Source organism: Pelodiscus sinensis, chromosome 10 (genome assembly GCF_049634645.1).
Source record: "Pelodiscus sinensis isolate JC-2024 chromosome 10, ASM4963464v1, whole genome shotgun sequence".
Taxonomy (NCBI): domain Eukaryota; kingdom Metazoa; phylum Chordata; order Testudines; family Trionychidae; genus Pelodiscus; species Pelodiscus sinensis.
The window spans coordinates 864,773-892,259 of record NC_134720.1 but is presented as its reverse complement, the minus strand read 5'-3'; the positions used below and the strand labels follow the sequence as shown (position 1 = coordinate 892,259).

Sequence of the window (27,487 nt, the reverse complement as noted above, 5' to 3'; positions counted from 1 at the left end):
CCTGCGTATGGACCGGGCCTGCCTAGTGCCAGTTGGGCCCATGGACGGGGCCTGCAGACCGCCACAGCCTGCAGCTCCTCGTGGCGACTGAGAATGAGCTGCAGGTGCCACCTGAGCTCAGCCCGTGCGATGGGGGGAGCCCCGGAGCTTACAGGGGCTGCTGGTTCTCTGCTGGCCACCCCTCCCCACTCCTATGTGGAGCTGCAATCGCTCCCCGCTCGGCCCTGCGTGCGCTTCCCTGCCACAGCCCTTCTGCAGGCTCCCGAGCTGGCTGCGTCCCTCGCACCTCTCCTCCCCGCACTGGCCCCGACTTGCTCCAGCTGGTTTAGTGAACTGTGTTGGAGCCAGGCTCCTGTCCCTGCCCCCCCGTTCCACTTCAAGCCGAGCTCGCCCTCAGTCACTGGCAAGCCCACGCCATTTCCCCTGCTCGGGCCCAAGGAAACCCTGCAGTCCCTGCCTGTGTTAGGGGTCGGGCGGCACCCGTGAGCATAGGTCAGACGTGGGGAAAGGCATAAAAAGGGCTTTGGGGACCTGGGGTCTCGGGTTCCTTCCCCTCCCGTGGCGGGCGGGGCGGGCGCTGCTCCTAGCCCTGCGTGGTCCTGCTTGCGCTTGTACAGCTTGGCCCAGAGCAGAGCTGCAGCGCGCTCCGCAAGGGGCTCGGGCTGCGTTCAGCGCTTCTGTCCTGCACCCCGTCCCCCGGGGACGCTCTTCTCCCTGCTTCCTGGCTCTGAGCGAGGCAGCTCCCGCCGAGGGGCTCCCGTTCCTCCAAGAGCCGGCCTTGGTGGCATCCGTGCACAAGGCTGAACCACCGCCTGGCGCGGCACGTTGCCAGCAGCAGGAGGTTGAAAAGGGGGAGGAAGAAAATGGAGAGCGCCGTGGAGCCGTCGTGTCTGATCCCCTCTGGCCCGGCTGGTGCACAGCCCCACAGCAGGCCTGCAGCTAGCCCAGGCCTGCCCCGCCAGACCTTTTGACCGGGTGTGTCGAGCAGAGGCCAGGTGGCGAGAGCACCGACCTCCAACTCCTGCAGCCCCCGTTCCGAGGCAGCCCTCCTTCAGGAAGCCCGAGAGACAGCAAAACGTTCCAGCCGAGCTTCACGGCCAATGCAGCCTCCGGCTATCCTGTCTTTTCCCTGATGGCTGCGGAGAGCCGCTTCCTGAAGGAGGAGCGTCAGCGGTGCCTCTGAGAGCGTGTTCTCGAAATGGCACGGCCATTGTTTGCTTGACAGCTTCGCTGTGCACGTCCCGTTATTTATAAGCATTCCTGACAGGCAGCTGCGGAAGCGCTCGTCAAAGGCTCGCTGCGGCGGTGGGACAGGCCACGGGAGCCGGCCAACCCCACCCAGCCCCGCTGGCCGTCTGAGAAGAGGATATTTGTCTTCCTCAGGGATGACCCTGTGAAGGAAACGGGGCGAGCGGAGGAACGAGACGCCCCATTCCCATCTGGCGGTGGAGACGCCGCTTAGCGTGTCCAGGCGAGGCGCTCGGAACAATGTTGGCGGAAAGAGAAGCCGGACGGGCAGAAGCGTCTCGAGAGGCTGTTCCCAGAAGGAGCTTGGGGCGTGTTGCCGCGGCGACCTGAGCCGAAGAGCCATCCTTGGACCGGAAAGGAAGGAGGGTTGGGGTCAAACAACAGGAATAGCCCTGCAGGAAATGGTACCGCGCTTTAATTAAGGGCATGTGCGAGGGAGCGAGCCGCTCGCCGGAGTCGCGGGTGTTTCCTTCTCAGCGACGGCTGAGGCACGAATGGGGGGCGGGGGGGCGTCGTCTTGGCGCCAGGCAAAGGCAGTGGGTGAACGGGGTGAGCGCCTGGAGCCGAGCCCCTGGGGAAGGTTGTTCCGAGGCCCAAAGGGCAGCTCTGCAGGACGGGGCTCTTGGATGCCCTTTGGGCATCGCCGCTGCCGTTGTCCTGCCCACGTGTCGGTGGCGCTGGCTTGTGCCCACTCTGCCAAATGCGCCGCGCCCGGCTCCCTCAGGCACGCGAGGGGAGGGGAGGGGAGGGGAGGGCTGAGGCCCCGCCTGGGGCGGTGTGCAGAGCCATCCCACCCCCGGGGGGCCCGGGGCCAGAGGCGTAGCGAGGGTGTTGTGCACCCGGGGCCAAAGACAAAATTTGCACCCCCCTCTCCCTCCCCTCGCCGCACAGCGGGGCCCCGAACCTGGCGCACGGCTGAGCCCGACCCCGGGAGGCGTTTCTACCAGCCCCCTCCAGTTTGGGGCTGGGCTCCTGCACGCAGAGGAGCAGGTGAGCTGAGAGATGTCGGGGAGCGGAGGGGGACTAAATGAACGGCCCCCCCCAGCATGGTGCGTGGGGGCAACTGCCCCTTCCAGCCCCCCCTTGCTATGCTGCTGTCCGGGCGCAGGCAATGCCTCCTGGTGCAGCCCATTTCCAAAGCAGGGACAATTCCCATGTAACCTCCTTTCTCCCCATCGGCTCCGAAATCTCCGCTCGCCTGCCAGCGTCTTAGGAACCGGGGTGCTGGTCTCTCGTTAGGACGGAGCCGGGTGGAGACTCTAGGCTGTATTGCCATCTCCCACCCCCAGGCCCTTGTGCGTCCCTCGGTGCAGGCTTCTGGGGCGGGGTTCTCCAGCTGCCCCCACTGCTGGGAGAAATGGGAGAGGATATTGTCTTCGGCCCATCCCCTCTGGGGCACCTGGTGCTGGCCGCTGTGGGCAGACAGGCTACTGGGCTGGATGGACCTTTGGCCTGACCCAGTCTGGCCGTTCTGATGTTCTTATAGTGGGATTGCTTTGCCTTGTGCATTACTTTACATTGAATTTCATCTGCCCAGTCACGCTAGTTCATGAGATCCCTTTAAAACTCTCGGCAGTCCGCTGTGGACTTAGCCATCTTGAGCACTTTTGTATCCTTTCCTTACTCTTTACCCCATGTATGACACGGCTGCATAGGAGCGGTCCCAGCACAGCCCAGGGTGTGAGGGGTGTTTTGACTTGCATAGACGTACCAGGACACACTTGGAGGTCAAAATAGCAAACCGGTTTATTTCAAATCGACTTTTGGAAGCACTTTCTTCTGAACTGCCCACTCCCCATTTTTTTCCAGACCGTTTCATCCCGCAAACGTTTGTGAGACTTCACCTGCTCGTCCTCATTCGGGAAAAACGTCAAGTGCTCAGCATTTCCTCGGGGATGGAAATTCAGCTGTGGGTCCCGATTCCGCCCAGAGGAGACCGTCTCGCAAAGAGTGTGCCCAGCACTCGGTGCCAAAAGGGAGGCTTTTGATCTTGATGGGGGCTGGTAGGTGCGACTGCCCCACAAGCAACGAAGGGCGATTGCGTCGCAGGGGGCGGATGGACTTCCATTGGGGAGGGAGGCAAAATGTGGAGGCGCACAGCCAGGGTCCTAGCCTCGTTCCTCTGGGCAAGACCCACGCGACAGGAGGAAGGAAAGAGCACATAGGAGCCCAGCAACCCTCCTTTCTTGCGAGCGCGGCCTGTCCAGCGATGCAGGTCTGACAGGGAGCTTAGAACACCCCTTGGTTGGCAGTGTGGACGTGCCCTCGGTGGGCCGTGGGCAGCCCTCGTCTCCAATGAAGCAAACGCCTTCCCTCCGTTATGGATCATTCCCCACCGCGGGCGGCGCTGCCAGCCTCGGGTCCCCTCCCGGCTCCGTTCCTCCTGCCTGTGGGTCTCTGGTAGCGAATTGTAACCGCCCCGGCATCCCGCGAGGAAGCGGAGAGCAAGGGCATGCTGCCTGGGCGGATCCCCCTCGGGACAGGGGAAGCACGAGGGAGAAGGGGATAACGGGCGAGAGCGCGAGGCCGGGTCTCCACGACAAAACCGCCGACCTAGCGTAACGGGCACGCAGCCACGGCAGTTACAACGTCGGTTGTGCGTGCCCACGCCTGGGTCCTTGCGTCGGCGGAGGGGGGCGCGTATCCGTTGCCCTGTGGGGGGGGGCACTGTGGGACGACTCCTGGAGGCCTGTCGCGGCTGACACGAGCAGCCCGGCGTTGACGCTGCGGCCGCGGCGACCGACTGAAACGCGCCGGCGCTCGGGGAGGTGGCCTTGGTGGAGAGAGGCGCCTGCGGCGGCGGGAGGCAAACTTAGGCAACGACGCTTCTGCAGCCAGGGTGGCGTGAGCCGGAGCGTAGAGCGCGGAACAGCCCCAGCCTCTTCCAGATGGGGCCGCGTTCCAAGGCTGTCGGGAAGCAGGAGCCGGCCCGCGGCTTTGGGAAGGGAAGCGAGAACCAGAGGAAAAGCCCCACCCCACGGAGGAACGTCTGCAGGAAGACGGGGTCACAGGTCAGAAGGGCAGCAGAGGCCCAGCTCTCCATGGAGGGAAGGGGAGCGGGGCGGGGGGGAGGGAAACTATCTAAATCAAGGGGGGGCCTTTTCTGGGTCAAGGGCTGTGAGCCACAGAAAAATCCATCGGGGGTCACAAGTGAGAAGCAAAGATCCCCCAAAACCTCCCTGAGATGGCCCCCAACTGAGGAGAAAGACCCTCCCCACAATTCCCCTCCCGCGGCAGAGCCTGGGGGGCCCAGGCTAGTAGGTTGTGTGGGCTCCGAACCTGCCGAGTGGGGGGGTCCTGGAGCGCCAGCATGGGCTCCCCAGTGCCGTGAGGGCCCTGAGCCTCGGGGGCCAGCTCCAGGCAATCCAGGGGCCACCTCCGGCCCGAGGGTCCCCACCCAGAGAGGTGCAGAACCTGCAAATAAAATACTGGAAAACAAGAATGTGCGGAGGCTCCGGAGCAAACGGCCGAGTCTGCTTCCTGCGCCGGGTCGGGAGGCTTTCCGGAGAGCGGGCGGGGCCGGCGTAGATCTGCCCTGCAGGGAGCTCTGCGGAAACACGCATCTGCCCACAGGGCCATCACAGAAGATTCAGGCTGGAAGAGACCTCAGGAGTCAAGTCCAGCCCCCGCCCAAGGCAGGACCAACCCAACTCCATCAGCCCAGGCAGGGACTTACACACCTCTAGGGATGGAGACTCCCCCCCCGCCCGCCCTAGGGAACCCATCCCAGTGCTTCCCCATCCGCCTAGGGAAAGAGTTTTCCCCAATATCCAGCCTAGACCTCCCCCCACACACACCAGTTTGAGCCCATTGCTCTTTGTTCTGCCATCTGCCCCACTGAGAACAGCCTCTCTCCAGCCTCTTTGGACCCCCCGTCAGGAAGTTGCAGGCTGCTCTCAAATCCCCCCTCACTCTTCTCTCCTGCAGACTAAACAGACCCAACTCCCTCAGCCTCTCCTCGTGTGTCATGTGCTCCAGCCCCCGGACCATTTTCATTGCCCCCCCCGGCCCCTCCAATTCTCCTTTCTTCCTTCTCCAGTCACTCTCCCCTCGCGCCGGGCGTAAGGGGGGAGTGTGACGTGTATCGCCGGGACGTAGCTACAGGAAATCCTTCCTCATCACGTTCCCCCAAGGCAGTTGCCCGGACTCTGATCCTTGCCCGACTCACGTAATTGCTGCTGGTGCAGGACCCTGGCGCGCTCGCACGTGATGATCCTTTCACGGCCGTGCTCCTCTGGGCGGAAAAGCAGGCGCTGAAGTGCACAGCGAAGCATCGCGCACCCGTGAGCTCCCGACTCTCAAATCCAGACGGCGCTAGCTCGCACAGGAGAGAGTCCGGGGAAGACTAGTGGTCAAGGGCGGCCCCTTCCGGTCTAGGAATCCGTGGGGAAGGGGCCTGCCCCGGCTAGAAGCAGCAGCGTTCTGTACCAGCCACGCACATCCCATGCCCCACGCTGACTGGTCTGTCGCCTGTTCCACGAGGCTCTTCTTCGCGGCCGGGAGACGTTTACGCGGCGCCCCTCTGGCCACCGCCTCACCGGAGATACGAACGACGGGAAAGGCTCTGTGAGTCGCTGCCCTCGTTCCTGGGACTCCCAGGCCAGGTGTGTCCCAAACATCCCTCTCTCTGGAGGGTGACGGTTCTCTTCCCGCCTCTCGGGCTTGGCCGGGGAAGTGCGCAAAGGCGGAGGTTTTTCAAAGCCGCCTGAGGAGTGATATGCCCAAGTCCCATTAGAAATAGTGGGTGTCTAGATGCCCCCCCAACAGGCCGCTGACTTCAGAGAGTGACCGGAAGGGAGGAATTTGGCCTGAAACTCAAGTAGCCTGTTTCTAAACGAGATTCAGAATAGAGCGATGAGACTAAACCCCCAAGTCTGCTTACGAGATCTAGTCGGAACCTCTGCAGAGCTCCTCTGAGTAGGCGCCGCTTGGGGTCGGTTCCACCGCGCGCTCGAAACGTACGAATTCCCCTTCTGCCCTCCTGCTCTCTCAGCCTGCTAAGGCCACGTCCCTCCGGTATCCACGCCCGGGAATCTCTCCCGGCCCTGCTGTGCCTTTCCAGGGTATTCCACGGCCCAGACTTGCTGCCTCCCGAGACCTGCTTGCACCACCAGCCCTCGCGGGGACGGGATGTTGAATGTGAGACAGGGCCAACGTGCCCCAGCCTTTTCCCTCCTGCAGAACGAGCTTGCCTAGAATTAGCTGCTTGATCAGCTCTAAGGGGGAGCCCAGTGCGAGCCTGTGTCTGTGCTAGGGCGCGGTCAGGGCCATGTAACTGACCCCCACCCTAACGCCCTCTCTTCCTAATCTAGACACCCCCCGGGTGTGTCCCGGGTCCTGCTCCAGTTCCATTCGGGTCTGTGGGCCACCGCGGTCACCTCCTCTTCTGGCGTTCAACCTTTGTTTTCTCGAGTTCCTCGGAGGGCAGAGCCAGCCTGTGCAGCCCTCCGCCCTGCCCGCTGCTGGAAGAAGCCCTTCGGGATGCTGATAAGCCCTCCTGCCAATGTTTGCTCTTTCTGAAGGAAGGCGTTGACTCGTGAGTCAGCTTGGCCTGTCTCTCGAGCAGCAGGAGTTGCTTTTCCATGTGGCTTCCTCTTACCAGCAATTCTGATCTGGAGCAAAGATAATTCTTGGCAGCGGGTACCCAGCCTGTCACGGGCTGTAATTTGTTGTCACCACCAGCAGCCGTGACACAGGGGAATTGTGCGTGCGCACCCAGCCCTGCTTGCGAGGGGAGCGGTAGATCCTGTCGGGCTCTCTTCCTGGCCGCCATGCCGGGACTCGGTGGAGGAATTTGGGCCTCCTGCTGTGTAATATAACGGCCCATCCCATGTTTCCAGTGGAAACTCCTGGCTCTGCGGAGTGGAAAGGGCTCTGTCCGTGGGCACTCAAGCCTGCAGGGCTGGCATTCCATCTCGGCGAGGGGCCGCGCGGTTCTTCATGGGCCACAATTACAGACAAAGGGCACCAATGGAGCTGCAGCAAGTGTACGTTCCAGTGCTAATGGGAACACGGTGCGGTCTCTGCCTTGGGGCCATCGGGAACAGCCCAGCCCCGGCAAGGAGAGACCGGTAACTCCCAAACAGTTCCACGGCGGGCTCTCTCTGTGATGTAGTGGGGGTACCTTGCTGGTGGCTGTGCTGGGCAGTGGGCTGTGGGTGACCCCCACTGGCTGCTGTCTGCAGCCCAGCAGGGCAGGGGATGAGTCATTATGCAAGGGGGCTTCGAACCTGTCTGACCAGTTATCTCCCAGGGAGCGAAACAATGGGAAGAAGGCGGAGTGGAGCCCTGGCTGGGGGCAGGGCTGGGAGTGAGTTGTTTTCTGTCTGGGAGCATGGAGGAAGCAGCCTAGGAAAAGGGGCTGGAATTTAGGGGCCCAGGCTCCCCCATCTCCAGGGGGGCTGAGGCATCCTAGGCCTGCCCTGGAACCAGATTCCATCTGTGCTGTATCCTGGAAAGCAATAAACTCCCTCTGTTCTACTGGCTGCTGGAGTCTGTCTGTGCCATTATGGGAAGACGGGAAAACCCCAACACGCTGCCACACTCTCCTTCTCTGAACTCCAGCAATATGTCCCCTTCTTCCACCCTCCCCTTCTTCCCGGCCCGGCCCCGTGGCAGAGTGCTGGCCGGCTGAACAGGTTTCATGAGAAAATGCCAGTTCGTTAACCCCAAACCTTTCGTGGGAATGTAGCTGTTCCAGCAAAAGCTTCCCCGCGGAGACCTTTTCAGCCCAGCATCAGAGCAAGGACTTGAACCTTGGTCTTCTACGGTTTCCAGGGCTGTGAATCACCTTGTTACGCCCAGCCGCCCTGAGGAGTCAGCAGCTCCCCGGCCCTCCCAGCGCTTTTCTCCCACGGCTGGGCCGGTTAACCCCAGGCGCACCCCGGCCCTTCGAGGCAGCCCCCAGTGGTACCCAGCCCCGAGCGCTGGCTACTCCTAGAAAGCCACATCCCATGGGCCGCGCGATGCCAGTTCTACCTTGTGCTCCCGTGAGACACGCCGGTGAGTTCGGACGCGCGGGCAGAGGGGAAAGGGTGTGATGAACACAAGTGGTTACAATTCCAAACAAGATAAGAAAAGGTGAACTCCGGACTATGCTTATCAGTGGTCCCCTTGCCGAGCTAACAGAGGACCGGGAGGTGTTTCCCCAAACGTCTGTCTGTTGCTGGCCTGGCTGGCTTCCCAGGAACCAGGATCCGCTCTTTCGTGGCAGACGCCCCCACCGTGAATGGATGCACAGGGCCTATCCCGCCCAGGGCCACCCCGTCTGCAATGGCCCCTCCTGACCTTGGAAGGCCTTCGATGGGTTGCCGTTGTCACAGGAGGCCGGTCACTGCTCTGGGCTGGACTATTGATCCTGGCATGACGTCACTGGCTGACCAGAGAGGGGCGGCCATCCGCGGTGTTCCCTGCAAGCTGGGCGATGGGCGCTGCCCAGCTGATAGCAGAGCGCCCACAGCCGGCAGCCTGCGTTCCTACCGGTGGTGCACATCCACACGCCTGCCCTGCGGAGTCTAATTGCCAACGAGGAGTCCTGGGGCCCCTGAAGACTGGCAAGTGGATTTGGGCAGAAGCTTTTGTGGGCAGGACCCCACTTGGTTCTGTTGTTCCTTCCATGTGGGCATTGCCCACGCACGCCTTGGGCTAGGATCACGCTCTCAGCAGAGACGTCGCCTGTCACCTTGTAGGGACCCTTCCGCGGTAGGCAATGTATTTGCTGTAGTGAGCGGGTCGGGTCTCAGCCAAGAGTTGTTTGCAACACCGAGGGGACTCTTAGCCAGGGGACTTCTGTATCACAGGACGATGGCCGTCTTCCTGCCAAGCCTCCGTACGTCACTACCTGGGCAGGGGGCCTGGGACGAGGGAGCTGGGATGAGGGAGACTTGTCTGAGCCACGGGAGGCACTTGGGCCAGTTGGGAATGCCTCTTTCCCCGTGAAAAATTCCCAGAGGTCCCCATTGCAATCTGACACGGCCCAGGAAAACGCTGGTACCGGCTGAATGGGATGGGGAAACCGTTTCCCATTCAGTTGTATTCTGGCAGCCTTCTCCACCGCTCCCGCGGCACGCAGAGCGCCCGAGCCAGCCTCGTAGTGGATGGCCAGCCTCCCTTCGCTCCTCCTGTCCTCCACGAGGGGATCACGTACTGTCACGGAACCCGCCAGGTGCTGCTGCCACTACTGGGCGAGCGAATTCTCACCTGGGCCGGTTTCTAGCCGAGCGCTTGGGCGGGTTCCCGCGGTTCCACTTGCTCGCGCAAGGCCCGCACGTGCCGCGTGAAAGCGAACCGGCACTCGTTGGGAAGAGCCTGCGCCGCCCCTTCGGAGCCAAAGCCCAGGTTTCTGCCGGCCCTTTGCCGCCTGGCCCGGTGCAGCAACCTCGTCCGAAATATTCCATGAAGTGGCATGAGCAGCTGCCGAGATCGCTAGTTGCCCCGCCGGCCGGCTGAGAACGGGCGACCTAAATGCCTGGTTCCCCACGCCCCTTTCATTCTGCGAGAGGCCACGGAGCTGCATCTCTGCATTGAAAGACCAGCCAACGGTGCGGGCCCGGCTCCGTTGGGCGTGGGGCTCGTGAGCACGGCGCCAGGCCCGCGTGCCCCGGAAGCTGCTGGGTGGGGAGCGATTCTCTGAAACAATCCAGCGTTTTGCTGAGCCCGTCTCCAGTGCGGCTGCCCTCCGCCCAGGTCAGCGCGTACTGAGCGCTGCAATTACGCCGCTTGCGGCTGCCAGGACGGAGGGCCCGCCCGGAGAGCAAACAGCAGTATCACCGCTGCTCCTTCTGCTGCAGCTCCGCAGCCGTGTGGCGCTGCCGGGAGAGCCCGGGCGCAGGGCGTTGCACGAGCCTGCACCTCCGTGTTGGCAGGGTCAAATCAACCCCCACGGGGGCCTTGCCCTGAGCTATTGGAGGGGAGTCCTGGGGGCTGTTCAAGCTGCCTGGCGGGGGAGGCCGGCCGTGGCACACGCGGCTCCGGGTCACGTCCACGGTGCAGCGGGAGGGGGGCTGAGTCTGCCCGTGGCGGCCAGCAGTGCAGCCCCACCCACTGCACAGCCTGGATACCTGCTCCAGTGGCCACAGCCCCTGCGGCTGCAGCTTCGCTGCTGGAGCTAAGGCTGGCTCCACGTGGCAGGCGGGGGGAGGCCGGCGCCACGGAACCCTGTTTGTTCTGGCTCCTCCATGCCCCCCAGCGTGGCCTCCCTGCCGTCCTGGGGCCGGCGCAGTGGAGAGGTGGGCCAGGCCCGATGCCCTGGAGGGGAGGAGGGGCGGCTAGTGGACCGATGGGGAACATCGGGGAATGGGCCCGACGTTCGGGTCTTTGATGGGCTCCTGGCACAGCTGGTGGCCTCCCGCGCTCGGACTACGTTGGGCACAGAGGAGGCCCGGGGCTGCCAGCCTCGCTGGGAAAAGGGGGCATGGACAGAGTTGCCCCAGTCCCTGAAGGGCCACTGGGGAGGGGGCAGGGGCCTGAGAGCTGGAGAGTAGCCAAGGGTAGGCCGACCCGAGGGTTGGGCCAGGACCTCTGCTCTTCTGTCCATGTGTTTCTGCTTCCTCCCCCCGGAACACTGCCTGCCTCGCTACCTACCCCCCCCCCGGCAACAGCGGCTGGGTGCCCCGTGCCCCCCTCTTCTGCTCCTTTCATCCCGGAGTGGGGTCCTCGGCCCAGGGCAGGGGGCTGATCTCAAAGCTCCAAGCAAAGCGCCCGTGTTCCTGACGCCCGGCCCGGCGCGGTGTTGGGTTGCACCAGGCTCGCTCACCGACATGGAGCAACCCGCCTCCCAGCTTCCATCCGAACGTGACTCCCGGCGCCTGCTCTGCCTCTCCACGTGGGGGTGGGGGCCGATTCCCACACGGGGGGGCAGGGTTCGCGCTCGGCAGGACTGCGCTTTGCCCCCTCCCTTGTCTGAGCCCCTGTGGGCCGAGGTCTGCGCTGTGCCGCTCGCTAAGCCGAGCCGGGGGCTTGTACCTGCACCGGCTGCCTGCAGGGGCAGCGAGCGACACACGGGTCGGAAGAGTTTGCCAAGCGGCAGTGCATTGAAAACCAGGCCTGCCTTCCACGTCCAGAATCGGGGGGGGTCCCCTTAGCTGCCCCCGAGATTTAGGAGCACACGCCTGCGGTACCCTGGGCATGTTCACGGGCGTGCCGGAGGTTGGAGCGTGTCCTGGCAGTTAAAGAACGCCGCCTGGCCGTCAGCAGCAACGAAAGGCTTCAGGCTGCTATTGAATGCGGGGTGGGGGGGGGGGGTGAAAGTGACTTTCATTTCCAACAGGCAGGGTGGTATTGCATGCTGGGGCTCAGGGCAGAGGATAAGAGGTCTGGGGGTGCAGGAGCTGGGGCAGAGGGTTGGGGGGCAGCCAGCAGGCCCCTGTGGCTCCTAGGTGTACGGGGGGCCCAGGACATTCCATGCACAGCTGTCCCCTCCCCCCCCCCCCCCGCACTCCAGAGCTCTGGTTGGCTGGGAATTGCAACCCATGAGAGAGGCAGGGCCGGATTAATTCTTCTAGGGGCCAGGGGGTATTAGATTTTGTGGGGCCCCCTAGGTGTGAGGGTATCAGCATGTGGGAGAGGCCAGGGGATTGGATGCATGAGGGGCTTGGTAGGAGATGGGGATGCAAGTTTGGGGTGGGGGAAGGGGCTGAAGCGAGGGATGGGGTGGGGGATGGGTCTCAGGGCTGTGGCGGGGGTTGGGGTGAAAGGTTTGGGTGGGGGTGGGGGAAAGGGCTCCATGCTGCAGCAAGGGTTGGGGGGAAGGGTCTGGATGCGGGGTGGGGTGGGGGATGGGTCTCTGGGCTGTGGCGGGGGTTGGGGGGAAGGGTCTGGGTGGGGGTTGGGGTGGGGGAAGGGGCTCTAGGCTGGGGTGGGGGTTGGAGGAAAGGGTTTGGGTGGGGGGGAAGGGGCTCCGTGCTGTGGCCGGGGTTGGGGAGAAGCGTTTGGGTGGAGGTTCGGGTGGGGCTGGGGGTGCCAGGGAAGGGGGTGGCTGGCGCTCAGCCCTGGGGGCTGGTTTGGAGGGTGCTCGGTGGCGGGGAGGTTTAAGGAAACCCGAGCGTTTCCTGGGCCCCTGGAATCGGTGGGGTCCGTGGCTGCAGGGCTGCGGGTCCAAGCCCAGCTGCGACTCCCCTGAGCCACGCAGACCGGGTCAGCCAGCGGTGCTGCTACCTGCGGGGGGCTAGTTTCACCCCAGAGCCGCTGGCTCAGAAGGTGGCCAAGTACCGCACCCGAGCCCCTAGCGATGCTGTGGCTCTGCCCGGCCCCTGCCCTGCGCCCTGCGCCCTGCGCTCTGCGCACACGCGCCGCGGCCGGGCTCGCTGGCCCGCAGTTCTTGGAAAGCGGATCCAGCGGTGCTGCCGGGAGTGTTTACATGCCTTGGCAGTCAGGAAGTGGAGAAGCGGCCACGTGCCCGGCCAGCCCAATCCCCGCGGCCCAGTTCGGGTGGAGTTTGCATTTGGGAGCTGGCGAGCGGGGCGGAGCGCAATGAATGAACCTGCAACCCCGCTGCGCCCTCGGGCCCTCGCAGGGGAGAAGAGGGCAGATGTGAGGGCAGAGTGGCCCCGGCGCTGGCCCGCCTGGAGCAGCGGGGGAGAGTTTAGGGGCAGGAGCAAACCCGCCCGGGGTTTTCCAACCCACTAGCTGGCGGGCCCTGCAGCCCAGAAGCAGACGCACGTGAAACACTTCTCGGTGTCTGCCGCGGGCTTTTCGGACACGCGTCCCGCCTGCCTCCGAGCGCCGCGGTACCTCGTCTCGGGGAGTTCCACAGGCCCCTGTGCATGGCTGGGCAGAGGGGCGCGTTCACGCCGCTCTGGGCTGAGCACCGCCTCCGCCCTGCGAACTTCTCTGTGCAGGGCGAGGCCGGGGTCCGCTCCGGGCCCCCCGGGCGGGCACAGGGGCCTGGCCCCGGAAGCGTGCGCAGGGCCACGCGGGACGTTCGGTGCAGGTTGTGTCTGGCCCGCAGGCCCCGGGGGAGAGGCAAGGCCGAGCCAGGCTCTCTGGGGCGAAGCGCTCGAAGAAACGAGGCTGCTGTTCGCGAGGGGATCCGTGGCCAGGTTCCTTCTCCCCGGCACGATCGTACCCCCTGGCAGCCTCGGGCACCGCGACTGTCCCCCCACTGCAGGGCAGCGCCTCCTCTGAGCGAGCCAAACCTGCCCTCGCCCTGACCAGGCCGTTCTCCGCGCGCCCAGACCCGCAGCGGGGCTCGGAGCGAACAGTTCGGGGCAAGCGCAGGACGAGCGGGACCCCCCGGGGGGAGCTCTCTCCCTTTCTCTCGCTGGCTGCTCCGGGAAGTCGCCCCGGGCCACTCTCGCCTGCTGGAGACGTGCAAGGCGGATCAGCAGGAGCGGCGCCCATCAGCCTCGCCTCTGGCCACCTGAGTTCGCAGCTGGATCGGGGCCATCTTGTAGGGCTTTGTTCCGCTCGGAGACGTTGGCACCTTTCCTGTCAATAAGATCGGCCGCAGCGCTCGGCGCCCGGCTCTGCCCGGGGAAAGGGACGGGGCGGGGCGGGGCAGGGCCAAGGGGGATTGGGGCGGCGAGTGGTTTGGAGGGGAAGCCGAGCCACATGGCGGGTCTGGGGGAGGAGAGAAAGCGCCGGCCTGTCCCCGGCGAGCCAGCGTGACACTGTGACCCACACCTGCGCGGGGGGGCAGGCTCAGCCGCCCTGCGCCTGCACGGTTCCCTCTCCGCGCCAGAGCAAAGAGGGAGGAGAAAGGCAGTTTCATCATCGCGGCTCCGGAGAGCAGGCTTATAAAACTCCATGCTCCCGCTCGCCGAGGCTCACACGCTCGGGCAGCTTTCGGCGGGGGCGCCGCGGACTCCAGGCCGGGGAAGGGAAGGAGCCGGGTTCGCTCGCAGACGGCGCAGCGCTCCGGCGCTTGGGGAGCTAGGGGGAGAGGCAGCGGCGCGCCTTGGCCTCCAGCGGCGATCCGGCTCCAGCCATGGGCGTCCAGCCCGAGCGCAGCCATGCCCCGGCCGCCCGCAGCAGCCCCCGAAGCTGCCGCACCTGTTACCGGAACAGCTTTTGCAATATCAAGGTAAGGAGTGAACTTTGCCAGCTTGCTCCGCGGGCTGCGGGGCGGCGCGCAGGCGCCTTGGCTTCCCCGTGCGAAGGGCTGGTCCTGAGCGCGCAGGTTTGGTCGGCTCCTGCGGGCGCTCGGGGCGCGCGTTAAAACGCAGCGTTGCCACCCGAAGCCCGAAGGAAGCGGGCGGCCAGTGCGCGCTTTGGGGGCGTTGCAGGCTGGACCCGGGGCGCCCTCGCCAGGCAGCGCCGTGCACCTGGGCGGTTGGGGCGGCAGCTCCCGAAGAGGGGCCGGACAGCGGGCGCAGAGTAGCCGGCGGGAGGGCGAGGCTGGGGGCCCGCTCAGGGCGCGCTGTGAGCTGGGGCATGGCTGGGTCACAGCGAGGACCGATCAGTTGTTCCTCTGGTTGGGAGCCTGAGGCGTAGCTCAGGGGCTCAGCTCTCCCTCCCCGGGGCTCGGCTGGTTAGCCCCTCTCCCCCCCCCCCCATGCTGTAGTTCTGTGCTCCCCCAGACCTGCCACCCACGCGCCCCGTGCCGCGGGCACAGCCGGCTCCGGAGCTAGCCGTGGGCTGCTCTGCCAGGGGCCTGCGCTGGGCGGATGCGGGACCCCGGGAGTCAGCGGGGACTAGCCCAGGGTGTGAGCGGGTGGTGTGGGGCTGGCCCAAGGCCCCACTGCCCGGAGCCAGGGATCTGCCGAGGTGACAGCAGCAGGCTCCCCTGGCGGGCAGTGCACTGGCCAGTGGCTGGGGGGTCCTGGCTGACAGCACTTCCCTCCCAGGCCATGCCTGGCTCGTACCCCCCTTTTCTGTGTGGCCATTTCTCCCTTCTCCTCGGAGTGGCAAAGGACCCCCCCCCCCCCCCCGTCTTCTGTGAGTCTGCTGCTTGCTGGGCGACCCTGCAGCAATGCGACTGCACGGCCTCCATCCCCCTCCTGCTCTTGGTTACACGGGTAACCTCCCGGGGTCTTGCCAGCGCAGCGGGGCCCTGGCCCACGGGACCGGCTGTGCAGGACTCTCGGGGGGTCAGGCAGAGCTGGGCCGCGCTTTCCTCTCGGCTCCCGGATGCTGCCGAAGGGAGAGGGGCGTCCCCAGGGCTTCCGAGCTCAAGCTCTGGGAACTTGGGAACCGCACTTTGGCCTGACTTAGAGCAGCCTTCGGGCTCCCCCAGTGTCTAGCAAGCGACACTCGGGGTGCAGCCAGCCCAGGGCTGGGAGGCTGAAATGCGCCCGGCAGCCACTGGTCACCCGGGCGTGGGGCCCCAAGCTGCAGAGTCAGGGCTGGCACCTGGAGGCTTCCCCTTCAATGCCAAGGGCAGCGGCTTGCCCTCGGGCAACCCCCTCTCCGGTTTACCGCATTTCTGCCAGCCCCCGTCTGAGACGGGCCGGGCGCTCGGCACATGGCCACTGGTCCGGCTTGCGTGAACAGAGCGGTGCTCGTCCGAAGAGGGCCAGGATTCCAGCACCCCCACAGTGCTAAGGGAGGCGCCCCACGTGCCGGCTCTCTAACCCTCCCTCTGGGACACCCCACTCGGCCCTTGCCTTGGAGGGGCCTGGCACACCGCTCAGGGGCCGGGCCCCGGCTCAGGCCGTGTGGCCGCTCTGACAGCGCACTCCCAGTCTGACCCCGAAACCGTGTGCGTCCGGCACGGCGAGATCCCCGGGCCGGCGTTCCCAAGGGGCTTTGCTGGGCACTGGTTCCCAAAACCACGCACACTGCTTGGGAACCCCGAGCAGCCCGGCCGGCTGGCGCCCTCCCCTGCCGAGACAGGCCAGGCCGTGCAGGGCCGCCGGGCGCTGGCCCTCGGTAAAGCTCGCTGTTTGGAGAGAGGTCCTGTCGGCCAGAGCCGCTGCCTGGCTGGGAGGCATGGGGCCGCTCTCGCTGGTGGAGCGCAGAGAAGGTGTGAACACAGGCTGTGTCTGTCGCTTGGCCCCCCGCAAGGCCCTCGGAGGGCGGAGGGTTTCTGGGGTGGATGGAGCAGACTGGTTTGTGATGGCTGCAGCATTATAACGGTCTTGGCACGTCTATGCCCCCCCAGTCCTTGGGGGTCCCCCTCTGGGCCTTCCTGGAAGTAACAACCCTTGTGGCTGGTCCCCCCCAGCAGCAATTCTTGTGTTTGTGTCACTGCGTGTGAAGTATAGTCGTGTGGAGAGACCCCACTTAAGGGCAGCCTAACGAGACGGACTCTGATTTGAAGAGGATACAGTCTGAGTAGGCAACACGGACACAAAGCATGGGAGGGGAAACTGAGGTACAGGGAATTGAAGTGACTTGCCTAGGGTGTCACGGCAGGTCTCTGGCACAGCAAGGAACAGAGCTTTGGTTTTCTGAGTTCCAGGCTGGTGCGGTAACCACTAGACCACTCTGCCTCTTGTCACTTTGCTGGTGTTTGGTCGGTTCCTCTAAACAGTGACTAAAAAGGACTCCGTAATTTTCTGTTTTAAGTTCCCAGTGGCAACAGTTTGGCACCTTTTTTCTGCTGTGGCTGGTTTACTGTGCGTTGTTTAATTAGCATTGTCTTCTAATTGCCTTTCCGTGGCTCCGAGAGCTCCGACACTGCGCCCACAAAGCGATTGTACGGTCGAGGGCCGGGCCGGTGTCGGTGAGCACGGCACGGGTGTGGTTTTCTTCCTCGTGTAGGAAGCTTTCGATGCTTTGCGGAGCGAAGCCACAAGTGAAAGCAAGAACAGAGAGAGGCGAAATCCTGAGACCCGGGCGAAGGGGAAAGAGCGATGTTTTCAGACGGGCCGTGAAGCCCGATGGGGCTGCAGGAAGGCGGTGCCTAGTGGTTGGAGCTGTGGAAGGACCATTTTATTCTCAGCCCTTTGAGACTGCAGGTTGGGAACGAGGAGGCCTGGGTCTGATGGCGGGCAGGACCACGCCCACGCCGAGCCTAAACCCCGGGAGGGAGGCAGTGGGCTCGGTGCCTCATGCCAAGTGAGCCCTGCTACGCTGCCCGCCGGGGAGAGCGGTCCGTGGCTCTCGGTACCTGCGGCCGTCTGGAAGTGGGAGAGGCCAGCTAGCGGGCACTGCTGTGCTCCACGCAGGGCGAGGCGGAGACGCGGAGGAGGAGGCCACCGGGGGCAGGGCTCAGGGAGAGGCAGCACGGTCCAGCAACGGTAGCGGCCATCGGCAAATCTGCAGCGCCTGGAAACCTGGGAGGGTGCGGCCGCACCAGGGCCAAGTGTCTTTCGGCTCTGGGGGCCCCGGGATTGGGGGGGTCTGGAGACGCTCGTGCTTGAGAGAGACGCTTTGGTGGCTTGCGGCCGTGGGGAGGAGGGCACGGGCCACCCAAGGCGTGGGGGGGAGGAGTCTCCCGCTAAGGCCCTTGGAGAGGGGCACGGGGTCAGATGTGGGCTCCTGGGCCTCTCCCAAAGTGGGCGGTGGCCTGAGGAGCGAGGGTGGGGCTGGGCTGTGGACAGGAAGGGGACGGTGACGCTGGAGGAGGCCCGGGGGCGCCTGCAGACCGCTGCAAGCGCAGGGGAGGCCCTGGGAAAGGAGCAGGCGCTGGGGCTGTGGGGAGACTCGGCTGGGGGCCTGGGGGGAGCGAGCTGCGGGCTGCTCGTGCAGGAAGTTAGCTGAGGCGGGGAGGGTGGCCCCAGGACTCAGGCGAAGGGTTCAGGGTGCAGGGGGTCTAAGGGAACTAGGGGGGAAAGGGCCGGCCGATGTCGGGACCGGCTGAGGGACGACGGCACTGGGGACAGACCGGACGCGAGCCCCATGTGCACAATCCCGAAATGGACGTCCAGGCCGCTAGGGCCAGATTCTGCACTGCCCCCCTGCACTCCGGGCAGCAAGGTGCCACACCCTGAGCCGGGCTGGCGGAATCCCATCCTGGCTGCCTTCGCGGCTCTCCAGGCCTCCGTTTTACGGGCTGGATTGACAAAGGTGCCCCGCGCACACTGGGATGCAGCGGGAACGGGGCGCCCAACTCCCCTGGGCGACGCTAGAGAGGTTCTCCTGCTCCGTCGTCACTGCCCCGCCGTGAGACGCAGCGTGGCCAGCCACGGGTGCGCACAGACCCTCCCCGCGGGGCAGGCAGCCAGGCGGTGGAACATCTTGTTACGCGACTGGTTTTAATAATGGGTGACTGTCTGCACAAGCTGCTGTGTGTTCCTGCTCTCTGGTGTCGGGGGCCGCGGGGCCGGTGAAAGGAACGTTGTGCTGGGCTGTTAACCCGTCAGGCGGTGAAACTCCGTTGAGCAAGCAGCTGCCGTGGGCTCTGACAGCCTTCTCTTTAGCTGCTGGCCTGTCGGTAGAAGAGGAGACGGACAAACTCCTCGGTTGTTGGGTTTCAGGCGGGTCCGGGGCAGATGTCCTGATGAATCAGGAGCAGTTTGGTTTTAAAAGAGGAAGCAAAGGCCAGGAAATACGGAGCCATGATGGATGGATGGAGAAAGCGGGGGAGGGGGTTGATGTTGAGGAAGAGGGCGGGGGAGGTTTTGCATTGTTGAGAGCGACCCTTTGCGTGTGAACATGTGACCCCCACGCCTGGCGTGGGTCACTGTCCCGTGCGGTGGCACCTAGACCACAGCAACAGATAAGAACAAGAGACCTCTGCAGCCTAGGCCGGGAGCCAGCTGGCTTCAAGCTCAAAGGATAGAGGCTCCTGTACTAAGCTCCAGAGGTCCCAGGTTCAAATCTGTCTGGTGGTGGTTATGGGGAGGGGTCTGTCACTCGTGTCTATTTCCCAGCGGTTACGGGGAGGGGAGGGGTCTGTCACTCGTGTTTATTTCCCGGCGGTTACGGGGAGGGGAGGGGTCTGTCGCTCGTGTCTATTTCCCAGTGGTTACGGGGAGGGGAGGGGTCTGTCGCTCGTGTTTATTTCCTGGCGGTTACGGGGAGGGGAGGGGTCTGTCGCGCGTGTCTCTTTCCCGGTGGTTACGGGGAGGGGAGGGGTCTGTCGCGCGTGTCTATTTCCCGGCGGTTACAGGGAGGGGAGGGGTCTGTCACTCGTGTCTATTTCCCGGCGGTTACGGGGAGGGGAGGGGTCTGTCGCTCGTGTTTATTTCCCGGCGGTTACGGGGAGGGGAGGGGTCTGTCACTCGTGTCTCTTTCCCGGTGGTTACGGGGAGGGGAGGGGTCTGTCGCTCGTGTCTATTTCCCGGCGGTTACGGGGAGGGGAGGGGTCTATCGCGCGTGTCTATTTCCCGGCGGTTATGGGGAGGGGAGGGGTCTATCACGCGTGTCTATTTTGACAGACCTTTTCAGACCATGGGGCCCTGACCCTAGAAGCAAAGAGAAAGGGGGCCCACGTTGAAATGGCGAGTAGCTTGTCCTGGGGCTGACTGCGCTGTTCCCGGAATGAAAACCAGCCTCCTTCTGAAAAGTGACTGTAGGGACAGGGCTGTACCCAGCCTAAAGCCTGTTCCGGTTCCGTAGGACGGCCAAGTAGAACCCCCACGGGGCAGGCCTCTCTGCATGGCCCATAGGGACCTCCGCAGGCCTTGCAGAGCAAGAGGGTCCAGGGAAGAGCAAGCACAATGAGGAAAGGTCTAGGAAACGGGCGCTAGGAGGGAAGACTGAAAGAACTGGACTAGTTTAGTTAGAACAGAGAAGGCTGAGAGGGGACATGAGTGATTTTCAGGTATCTAAAAGGGTGTCAGAAGGAGGAGGGAGAAAAAATTGTTCCCCTTGGCCTCTGAGGACAGGCCAAGAAGCAATGGGCTAAAACTGCAGCAAGGGAGGTTTAGGTTGGACATTAGGAAAAAGTTCCTGCCTGTCCGGGGTGGTCAAACACTGGAATCAATTGCCCAGGGAGGTTGTGGAATCTCCACCGCTGGAGAGATGTAAGAGCAGGTTGGACAGACTCCTGCCAGCGCCAGGGATGGTCTAGGTCATGGGTTCCCAAACTGGGGGTGTGCCTCCTGCGGGGGGGTGAAAAAATTCCAGGGGGGCCGTGAGGTGACACAGCCCCCTGCCAACAGCACCCCAAGTTTTCCTGATATTTTTTGGGAGGGGGGGCGTGAGGGTTTCTCAAAAATCAAAAGGGCGTGACGCCGAAAAGTTTGGGAGCTGCTGGTCTAGATGGTGCTTGGTCCTGCGCCGAACCACCCTGTGGACAGGACGGCTTCCGCTTCCAACCATCCTCTGCTCTCCGAGCGGGCTTCCCCCACGCGGCTCCGTCCGCCCAGCCACAGCCCACCGTGGGCTCTCCCCCCGAGTCCCGGAACATCCCACTTTTCCCCAGGCCGCTGTCTCTTTCCTCGTAAATCCACCAATCGGCTCCGATGCAGCTTTGCTCCCCTAGGCATCCCAGACTCTCATCAGCTGCTCGGCACCGTCAGGATTTCACACCCCCCCCCATTTGGGAAAGTTCGGGTGTCGATCCGGAAATCGAGCCTTCCGGTTGCGCGGCGTTTGGCTCGGGGTGCGGGCGCCGATCAGGGCGGAGATCTAAAGACTGGCTGGAGGCTCCGGGCGTGGGCTGAGCATGGGGGAAAGGAGGACCCTATCGCATTCGTATTGTGCAAGTCCTCCAGGGCCTTTCCCATCCCCCCGGGCAGCCCTGCCTGGGCTCCTGTGTGCTCCCTCCCTCCGGCAGAATGAGCCGCGTTCTTAGCCCGGCGACGGCCTTCCGGAGTCGTTAGCGCTGAGCTACCTGGGGCCCCAGTGAGCTGTTCCAGGGTTCCCAACTTTATCTGGGCCGGGCATTCTTCCGGCGGCCGGCAAATATTTGATTTCCTGAGAATTTACATAAAAGGGCTCTTCCCCCTCCCCCATCCCAAATGACTTTTGCGCTAGTATTGGCACCGTTCGAACCCGTCACATTCCCAAGACAATAAAAGAAAACGGAGCTGGCTAAATATAGATCAAAGAGGCTGGACAGTGTCCTAGTCGCTCTCCGGAACCGCGTGGCTTCCTCGCTCTATTTTACCCTGGCTCTTTTGATCGTGCTCCTGCTCCCGCACCCCCGACGTGCCTGATGGTCCCTCTCCAGCTCTCCGTTTGCCGCGCTCGCCCCGTGCGCCTGGTTTCCTCGCCCCACAGCTCTTGTGGCCTGAGGGATCCCAGCTTCCTGCCGCGCTTGCCATGCGGAGCGACACTTGTGCTTATACAGCCCCTCCTGTCTGTCCTTGTAAACAAAATCCAGCTTCTGCGCTGGGCGATTCTCCCCCCTTCACAGCCGCCTGAAATGAGGCACGTCTGGACAATAACGGGCCAGCTCTCTGCTCCATTTCATACCTACGGACGTGAGAGGCCGTGGCCCGGAGCGATGTGCTTGGACAGCGGCGCGGGGCCGGGGCTGTCTCTTTGTTAGCCGTTTGTTCAGGACAAAGCACAGCAGGACCCTGGCCGCCGGGCCCCAGCGCCACACACGGAGCAGGAAACCAGCAGGAACACAATCCCGGATTCTCAGCCCCCTGCCCCTTTTCTCCCCACTAGGAAGAGTTGCCAGGTGTCCGGTTTTGAACCGGACAGTCCAATATTTGAGCTTTCTGTCCGGGAAACAAATTGAGAAACTAGAACCGTCCGGTATTTTCTAACTCAGCTGGAACGGGGATTGTGATGCCACATCAAGCGTGTCTGGGACTTCTGTGGCAACCCTACCGCTAGGTAACCCTCCTTCCCCTCTGAAATCCAGGACTTCCCAGAAGGGAAGAGCGCATCAGTTGTTTGTTTGTTTGCAGCAACCGATAACGTGCAATAAACCGGTGGACTCATGCTGTATAGATTCCATAGAACATAATCCCTAATCGCAGCAGCCATAAACGTGCGCACATAGGCATGCTCCTTAGTCATGGCCCTGAGCGTATCTCTTGCGTGATGACAGGTTCGACGCCCTGCACAAACATTAACCAATCAATGGAGACGGATAATGGAGGCAGTCCTTTCGGGAGACCTTCCTGCGCGTCTGCAGCCAGCCTGCGCTCGCGCGCCGGAGTCCCGGCTGGGCCTTTCCTGCCCCAGGTTGTTGGGAGGGAGCAGCCAGAAGTCGCAGGGGCTGGCTCAGAGGGATGCTGTGAGGCCAGGGCTGCCCAGCACGTGCCTGCCGAGAGCGGGAGCGTCCCCAGACAGAGTTAAAAGCCCAGCTCGCTGCACAGTCCCGGCTGCCCTGGGCGGGGGCCTCGGCAGGGTTTCTCCCGCCCCCAACAGGGGAAGCAGAGGGGTCTATTTGGGCCACGTGGCACAAGGCGAATGTGGGAGGAAGAGAGTCTGAGACGATCTCAAGAGGCACCAGCACATCCCCATCGCAAGGGCGGCGCGCGCCAGTCGCCGGGGAGGCCAGGAACACACTGACCCTCCTAAAGCGCGGCTCAGGGCGGCCGATGTCACAGACGTTCGGACTGAGCCAACGCGCACAAGGCCCTGGCGGGGGCGGGGCCAGGCTGTGCCACGGGGGCTAGTGCCGCGTCTCGGCGGGCGTGTCCTCGTCCAGCCACGGGGCCGGGGGAAGTCCCACCGCTGACCGAGCTGTGTCCGTCGTGGTGCCCTCAGTCTGCCAGGTGCTAGCACCAGGGGCGTAGCCATGGATGGGGCTGAGTGGGCCGGGCGCCACACACTTTACATCCCGGGCCCGCCCACGCCAGCCTGCCCTGCTGCGCCCCAGTGCTCCAGGCCAGGGCTGGGCGCGCCCCACTGCGCTCTGACCGGAAGCGGTGTCAGTGCTTCCCCCTCCCTCTGTCCTGCCCCACCCATTCTTGTCCGCTCACGTGGCCCCTTCTGGCTGGTACCCTGCTTCATCAGCAATACACCTGCCTGGGCACCTTCCCCACTAGCCCACGTCTTCGCCAGTGGGATCAGAGCCTGCGGGCTGGGCTGGCTGGCCAGGGGCGGTGCAGCCTGCAGACAGAACCCACCCAGCGCCAAACGTCTGAGCTCACCCCCGGGGGCGGGGAGCCATCCCAGCCCGCGGCCTCCCCAGCGGGACCCAGCTGCTCAGGAGCCCGATCCAGCCCCTGCGCTGGCTTGTTCGCTCTTGGCCCCCTCAGCAGCCTGTCTGGGGCAAGCTCCCTGGGCAGAGGGCCAGCCGACGGCTTCCTCGCTCCTACCCCGTCAGAGCCAAATGGGAGGCCCCTGGCTCTAACCTGGGACGCAGAACCGCGGGCGTTAAGTGTTCCACCCCACCCGCCGCGCTCGGACGCCTGCTGTGCTGACTGCTGCTGTCGGGCGACCTGCCCTGGGAGGCCCCTGGAGCTTAGCCCACCCGCCGGGGTCTCTAAACAGGCTCCTCTCCGGGCACTAAGTCCGTACTCAGGGCCTTATGGCAGGCCTGGCACAGTCAGGCGGCCAAAATCTATTCCTTAGTCCCCTCTAATTAGGTACAATACGGGCCTGAGGCCAAAGTCCCTCCATGGGCTCTTATAGTGCCAAATAAGGCCTGCTGACCAGAGTCTATTCCTCTGTCCCTCTCACTAGAGGTAATACGGCCCACAGGTCACAGTCAATCTGCTGGCCCTTGTATCGGGGTTACTACGGCCCACTGGTCACAGACAATCCGCTGGCCCTTGTATCGGGGTTAATACGGCCCACTAGTCACAGTCAATCCGCTGGCCCTTGTATTGGGGTTAATACGGCCCACTGGTCACAGTCCATCCACTGGCCCTTGTATCGGGGTTACTACGGCCCACTGGTCACAGTCAATCTGCTGGCCCTTGTATTAGGGTTAATACGGCCCACTGGTCACAGTCAATCCGCTGGCCCTTGTATCGGGGTTAATACGGCCCACTGGTCACAGTCCATCCACTGGCCCTTGTATCGGGGTTACTACGGCCCACTGGTCACAGTCAAGCCGCTGGCCCTTGTATTAGGGTTAATACGGCCCACTGGTCACAGTCAATCCGCTGGCCCTTGTATCGGGGTTAATACGGCCCACTGGTCACAGTCTATCCACTGGCCCTTGTATCGGGGTTACTACGGCCCACTGGTCACAGTCAATCCGCTGGCCCTTGTATCGGGATTAATACGGCCCACTGGTCACAGTCAATCCGCTGGCCCTTGTATTGGGGTTAATACGGCCCACAGGTCACAGTCTATCCACTGGCCCTTGTATCGGGGTTAATACGGCCCACTGGTCACAGTCAATCCGCTGGCCCTTGTATCGGGGTTAATACGGCCCACTGGTCACAGTCCATCCACTGGCCCTTGTATCGGGGTTACTACGGCCCACTGGTCACAGTCAAGCCGCTGGCCCTTGTATTAGGGTTAATACGGCCCACTGGTCACAGTCAATCCGCTGGCCCTTGTATCGGGGTTAATACGGCCCACTGGTCACAGTCTATCCACTGGCCCTTGTATCGGGGTTACTACGGCCCACTGGTCACAGTCAATCCGCTGGCCCTTGTATCGGGATTAATACGGCCCACTGGTCACAGTCAATCCGCTGGCCCTTGTATTGGGGTTACTACGGCCCACTGGTCACAGTCAATCCGCTGGCCCTTGTATCGGGATTAATACGGCCCACTGGTCACAGTCAATCCGCTGGCCCTTGTATCGGGGTTAATACGGCCCACTGGTCACAGTCTATCCACTGGCCCTTGTATCGGGGTTACTACGGCCCACTGGTCACAGTCAATCCGCTGGCCCTTGTATCGGGATTAATACGGCCCACTGGTCACAGTCAATCCGCTGGCCCTTGTATTGGGGTTAATACGGCCCACAGGTCACAGTCTATCCACTGGCCCTTGTATCGGGGTTAATACGGCCCACTGGTCACAGTCAATCCGCTGGCCCTTGTATCGGGGTTAATACGGCCCACTGGTCACAGTCCATCCACTGGCCCTTGTATCGGGGTTACTACGGCCCACTGGTCACAGTCAAGCCGCTGGCCCTTGTATTAGGGTTAATACGGCCCACTGGTCACAGTCAATCCGCTGGCCCTTGTATCGGGGTTAATACGGCCCACTGGTCACAGTCTATCCACTGGCCCTTGTATCGGGGTTACTACGGCCCACTGGTCACAGTCAATCCGCTGGCCCTTGTATTAGGGTTAATACGGCCCACTGGTCACAGTCAATCCGCTGGCCCTTGTATTGGGGTTAATACGGCCCACAGGTCACAGTCTATTCACTGGCCCTTGTATCGGGGTTACTACGGCCCACTGGTCACAGTCAATCTGCTGGCCCTTGTATCGGGGTTAATACGGCCCACTGGTCACAGTCTATCCACTGGCCCTTGTATCGGGGTTACTACGGCCCACTGGTCACAGTCAATCCGCTGGCCCTTGTATCGGGATTAATACGGCCCACTGGTCACAGTCAATCCGCTGGCCCTTGTATTGGGGTTAATACGGCCCACAGGTCACAGTCTATTCACTGGCCCTTGTATCGGGGTTACTAAGGCCCACTGGTCACAGTCAATCCGCTGGCCCTTGTATCGGGGTTACTACGGCCCACTGGTCACAGTCTATCGGGGTTGTGTTGGGGCTCTTACAGCCTGGAGGCCGAGTTCCCAGGGGTGTGGCCCCTCAAGCCACCTGAGGGGAGGGGGTCCTGGGCCCTCCCAGTCCCCCAGGTCCCAGCCCGGGGCCCTGTAGGCAGTGGCTGATGCTGCCGCCTGCTCCGCAGGGAATCCAGCCAGCGCACGCCGAGGGACCCGGGGTGACTCCTCGCCCTGGGCTACTTCCTACGGGATCGGCCAGATGCCTCCCCGCGACCCACTGGGCCTGCAGGTAGCACCTCCAGCCTGGCTGCCTCTCCGGGGTATCCCCGCCTCCTTCCCCGCCAGCGGCCAGCCCCGACGGAGCTGCCACAGGCTTTTTATAGCCTGGCTCCACCAGGAGCATGGCCAGTTGGGCTGTGTGTGTGGTGGTGGTGGGGGGGGGGGTTGTCCAACCAGCTGGGCAGAGCTCACTCCTCAGTGCGGAGCTGATATACCCCCTGTTGCACTGCACAGCCACAAAACCAGCTACCGTCCCTGGCCCAAAGAGCAGGGAAAGACTTGCCCGGGGGCACACGGCAAGTCAGTGGCAGAGCTGGGAACAGCAACTAGGCATCCTCCCTCCCAGAGCAGCGCTGCCCTTTGCACAGCACTGGCACTACCCGGGCGGCTCACGTTTCACTGGCGAGCGACTCAGGAAGCAGAGCTGGTGGGAGCGAGGCAGGCACAGGGTTGCAGAGACTGGAAGTGGTACCTGGGGCATAGCGACACGTCACCCTTCTGCAGGCCACTGCTGAGCCATGCCTGTGCTCCTGCTGGTTCCCCTCTCTGTCACGGTGGCCCCGGCTCTGCTCAGCCTCCCTGCACCCCAGCACAGCGGCTCCGCGAAGCACCTTGGCAGCCGTGCGCCCCGGGGAGCGGGTGGGGGGAGGTGTCGGGCAGCGGTGCTGCAGGGGGGCTGGGATGTGTCTGCACGAGGGAAGGAGGATGACAGATCTGGAGCCGGGCGGGGGTAGGACTGCCAGGTGCCCGGCGTTGAGCTGGACAGTCCGGTATTTGAGCGTTCTGTTCGGGAAGGAGCTGAGAAGAGAACTGTCCGGTATTTCTAAATCAGATGCAGTGTCGATTGTGAGGTCAAGTCTAGTGTGTCCGGTGTTTTTGCTGAAACCATCTGGCAGCCCTAGGCAGGGGGCAGGGGGCAGGGGCCGGGAGCTCTGGGGACAGCATGGAGGTTTGGCTTTCTCTCGCTAAGGAGGGCAGAGAGCTGGTGAGCGAGTCTCCCACAGGCCCCCCCGGAAGGGTTCAGCCTGTGCAGGGTGGGTCTGGAGAGGCCTTGACGCTCTTCTCCCCACAGCTCAGCTGAGTCCAGGAGCTGGGAGCGCGGGGGGTGGTGCCCGCCTTTGAGGGAGCCCCGCCAGCGTGAGACCGGGCCTCCGTCGCTCTGCCGGCGGGCCAGGAGCCAACCTCCATCTGGGTCCCCTAGGTCGGCCGTAGCAGCGATGGGGCCGTGCTCGGCATCGCCCCGGGCACAAGGAAAGCTGCCGTAAACGCAGCCCCCTGGCGGCCTCGCCCCGGCTGCGGGAGGGCCGTGGCCTGAACGTGTCCGTGACGGTTGCCGTGGCAACGCGCCAGCGTGGCCTGTGGCTCTCGCCCCGGGGGGCGCGGCTCCGTTGCTCACTGCATTGCCCTGTTGTTTTGCTCCCAGGTGTTTGTGGTCTGCCATGGCCTCCTCCAGCTGTCCCAGCTGCTCTACAGCGCCAACTTCAAGAGCAGCCTGACCACCATTGAGAAGCGCTTCGGGCTCTCCAGCCTCTCTTCCGGCTTCATCTCCAGCCTGCACGAGGTAGCGGCGCGGGGGCGGCGTTGCTCTCTGTGAGGGACCTTGGGCCCTGTCTCCGCGGTGCCTTGCCAAAGCCCA

General features: G+C 63.6%; 1 protein-coding gene across 3 annotated transcripts in view; it reads left to right on the top strand.

Annotated features, from left to right (window-relative positions):
- The first annotated feature begins 13,767 nt into the window (after positions 1-13,767).
- SLCO2A1 (solute carrier organic anion transporter family member 2A1) overlaps positions 13,768-27,487 on the top strand; it is a 43,616-nt gene continuing 29,896 nt past the window's right edge. The window contains exons 1-2 of one of the 3 annotated variants that reach the window (XM_075937217.1): positions 14,028-14,269; positions 27,275-27,412. In XM_075937217.1, coding sequence (XP_075793332.1) covers positions 14,174-14,269; positions 27,275-27,412 — 234 coding nt within the window. In that variant the 5' untranslated portion in view covers positions 14,028-14,173. Of the gene's footprint in view, positions 14,270-25,590; positions 25,862-27,274; positions 27,413-27,487 lie in introns of those variants that run through there. The other 2 variants (XM_075937218.1, XM_075937219.1) reach the window with 2 other exon arrangements.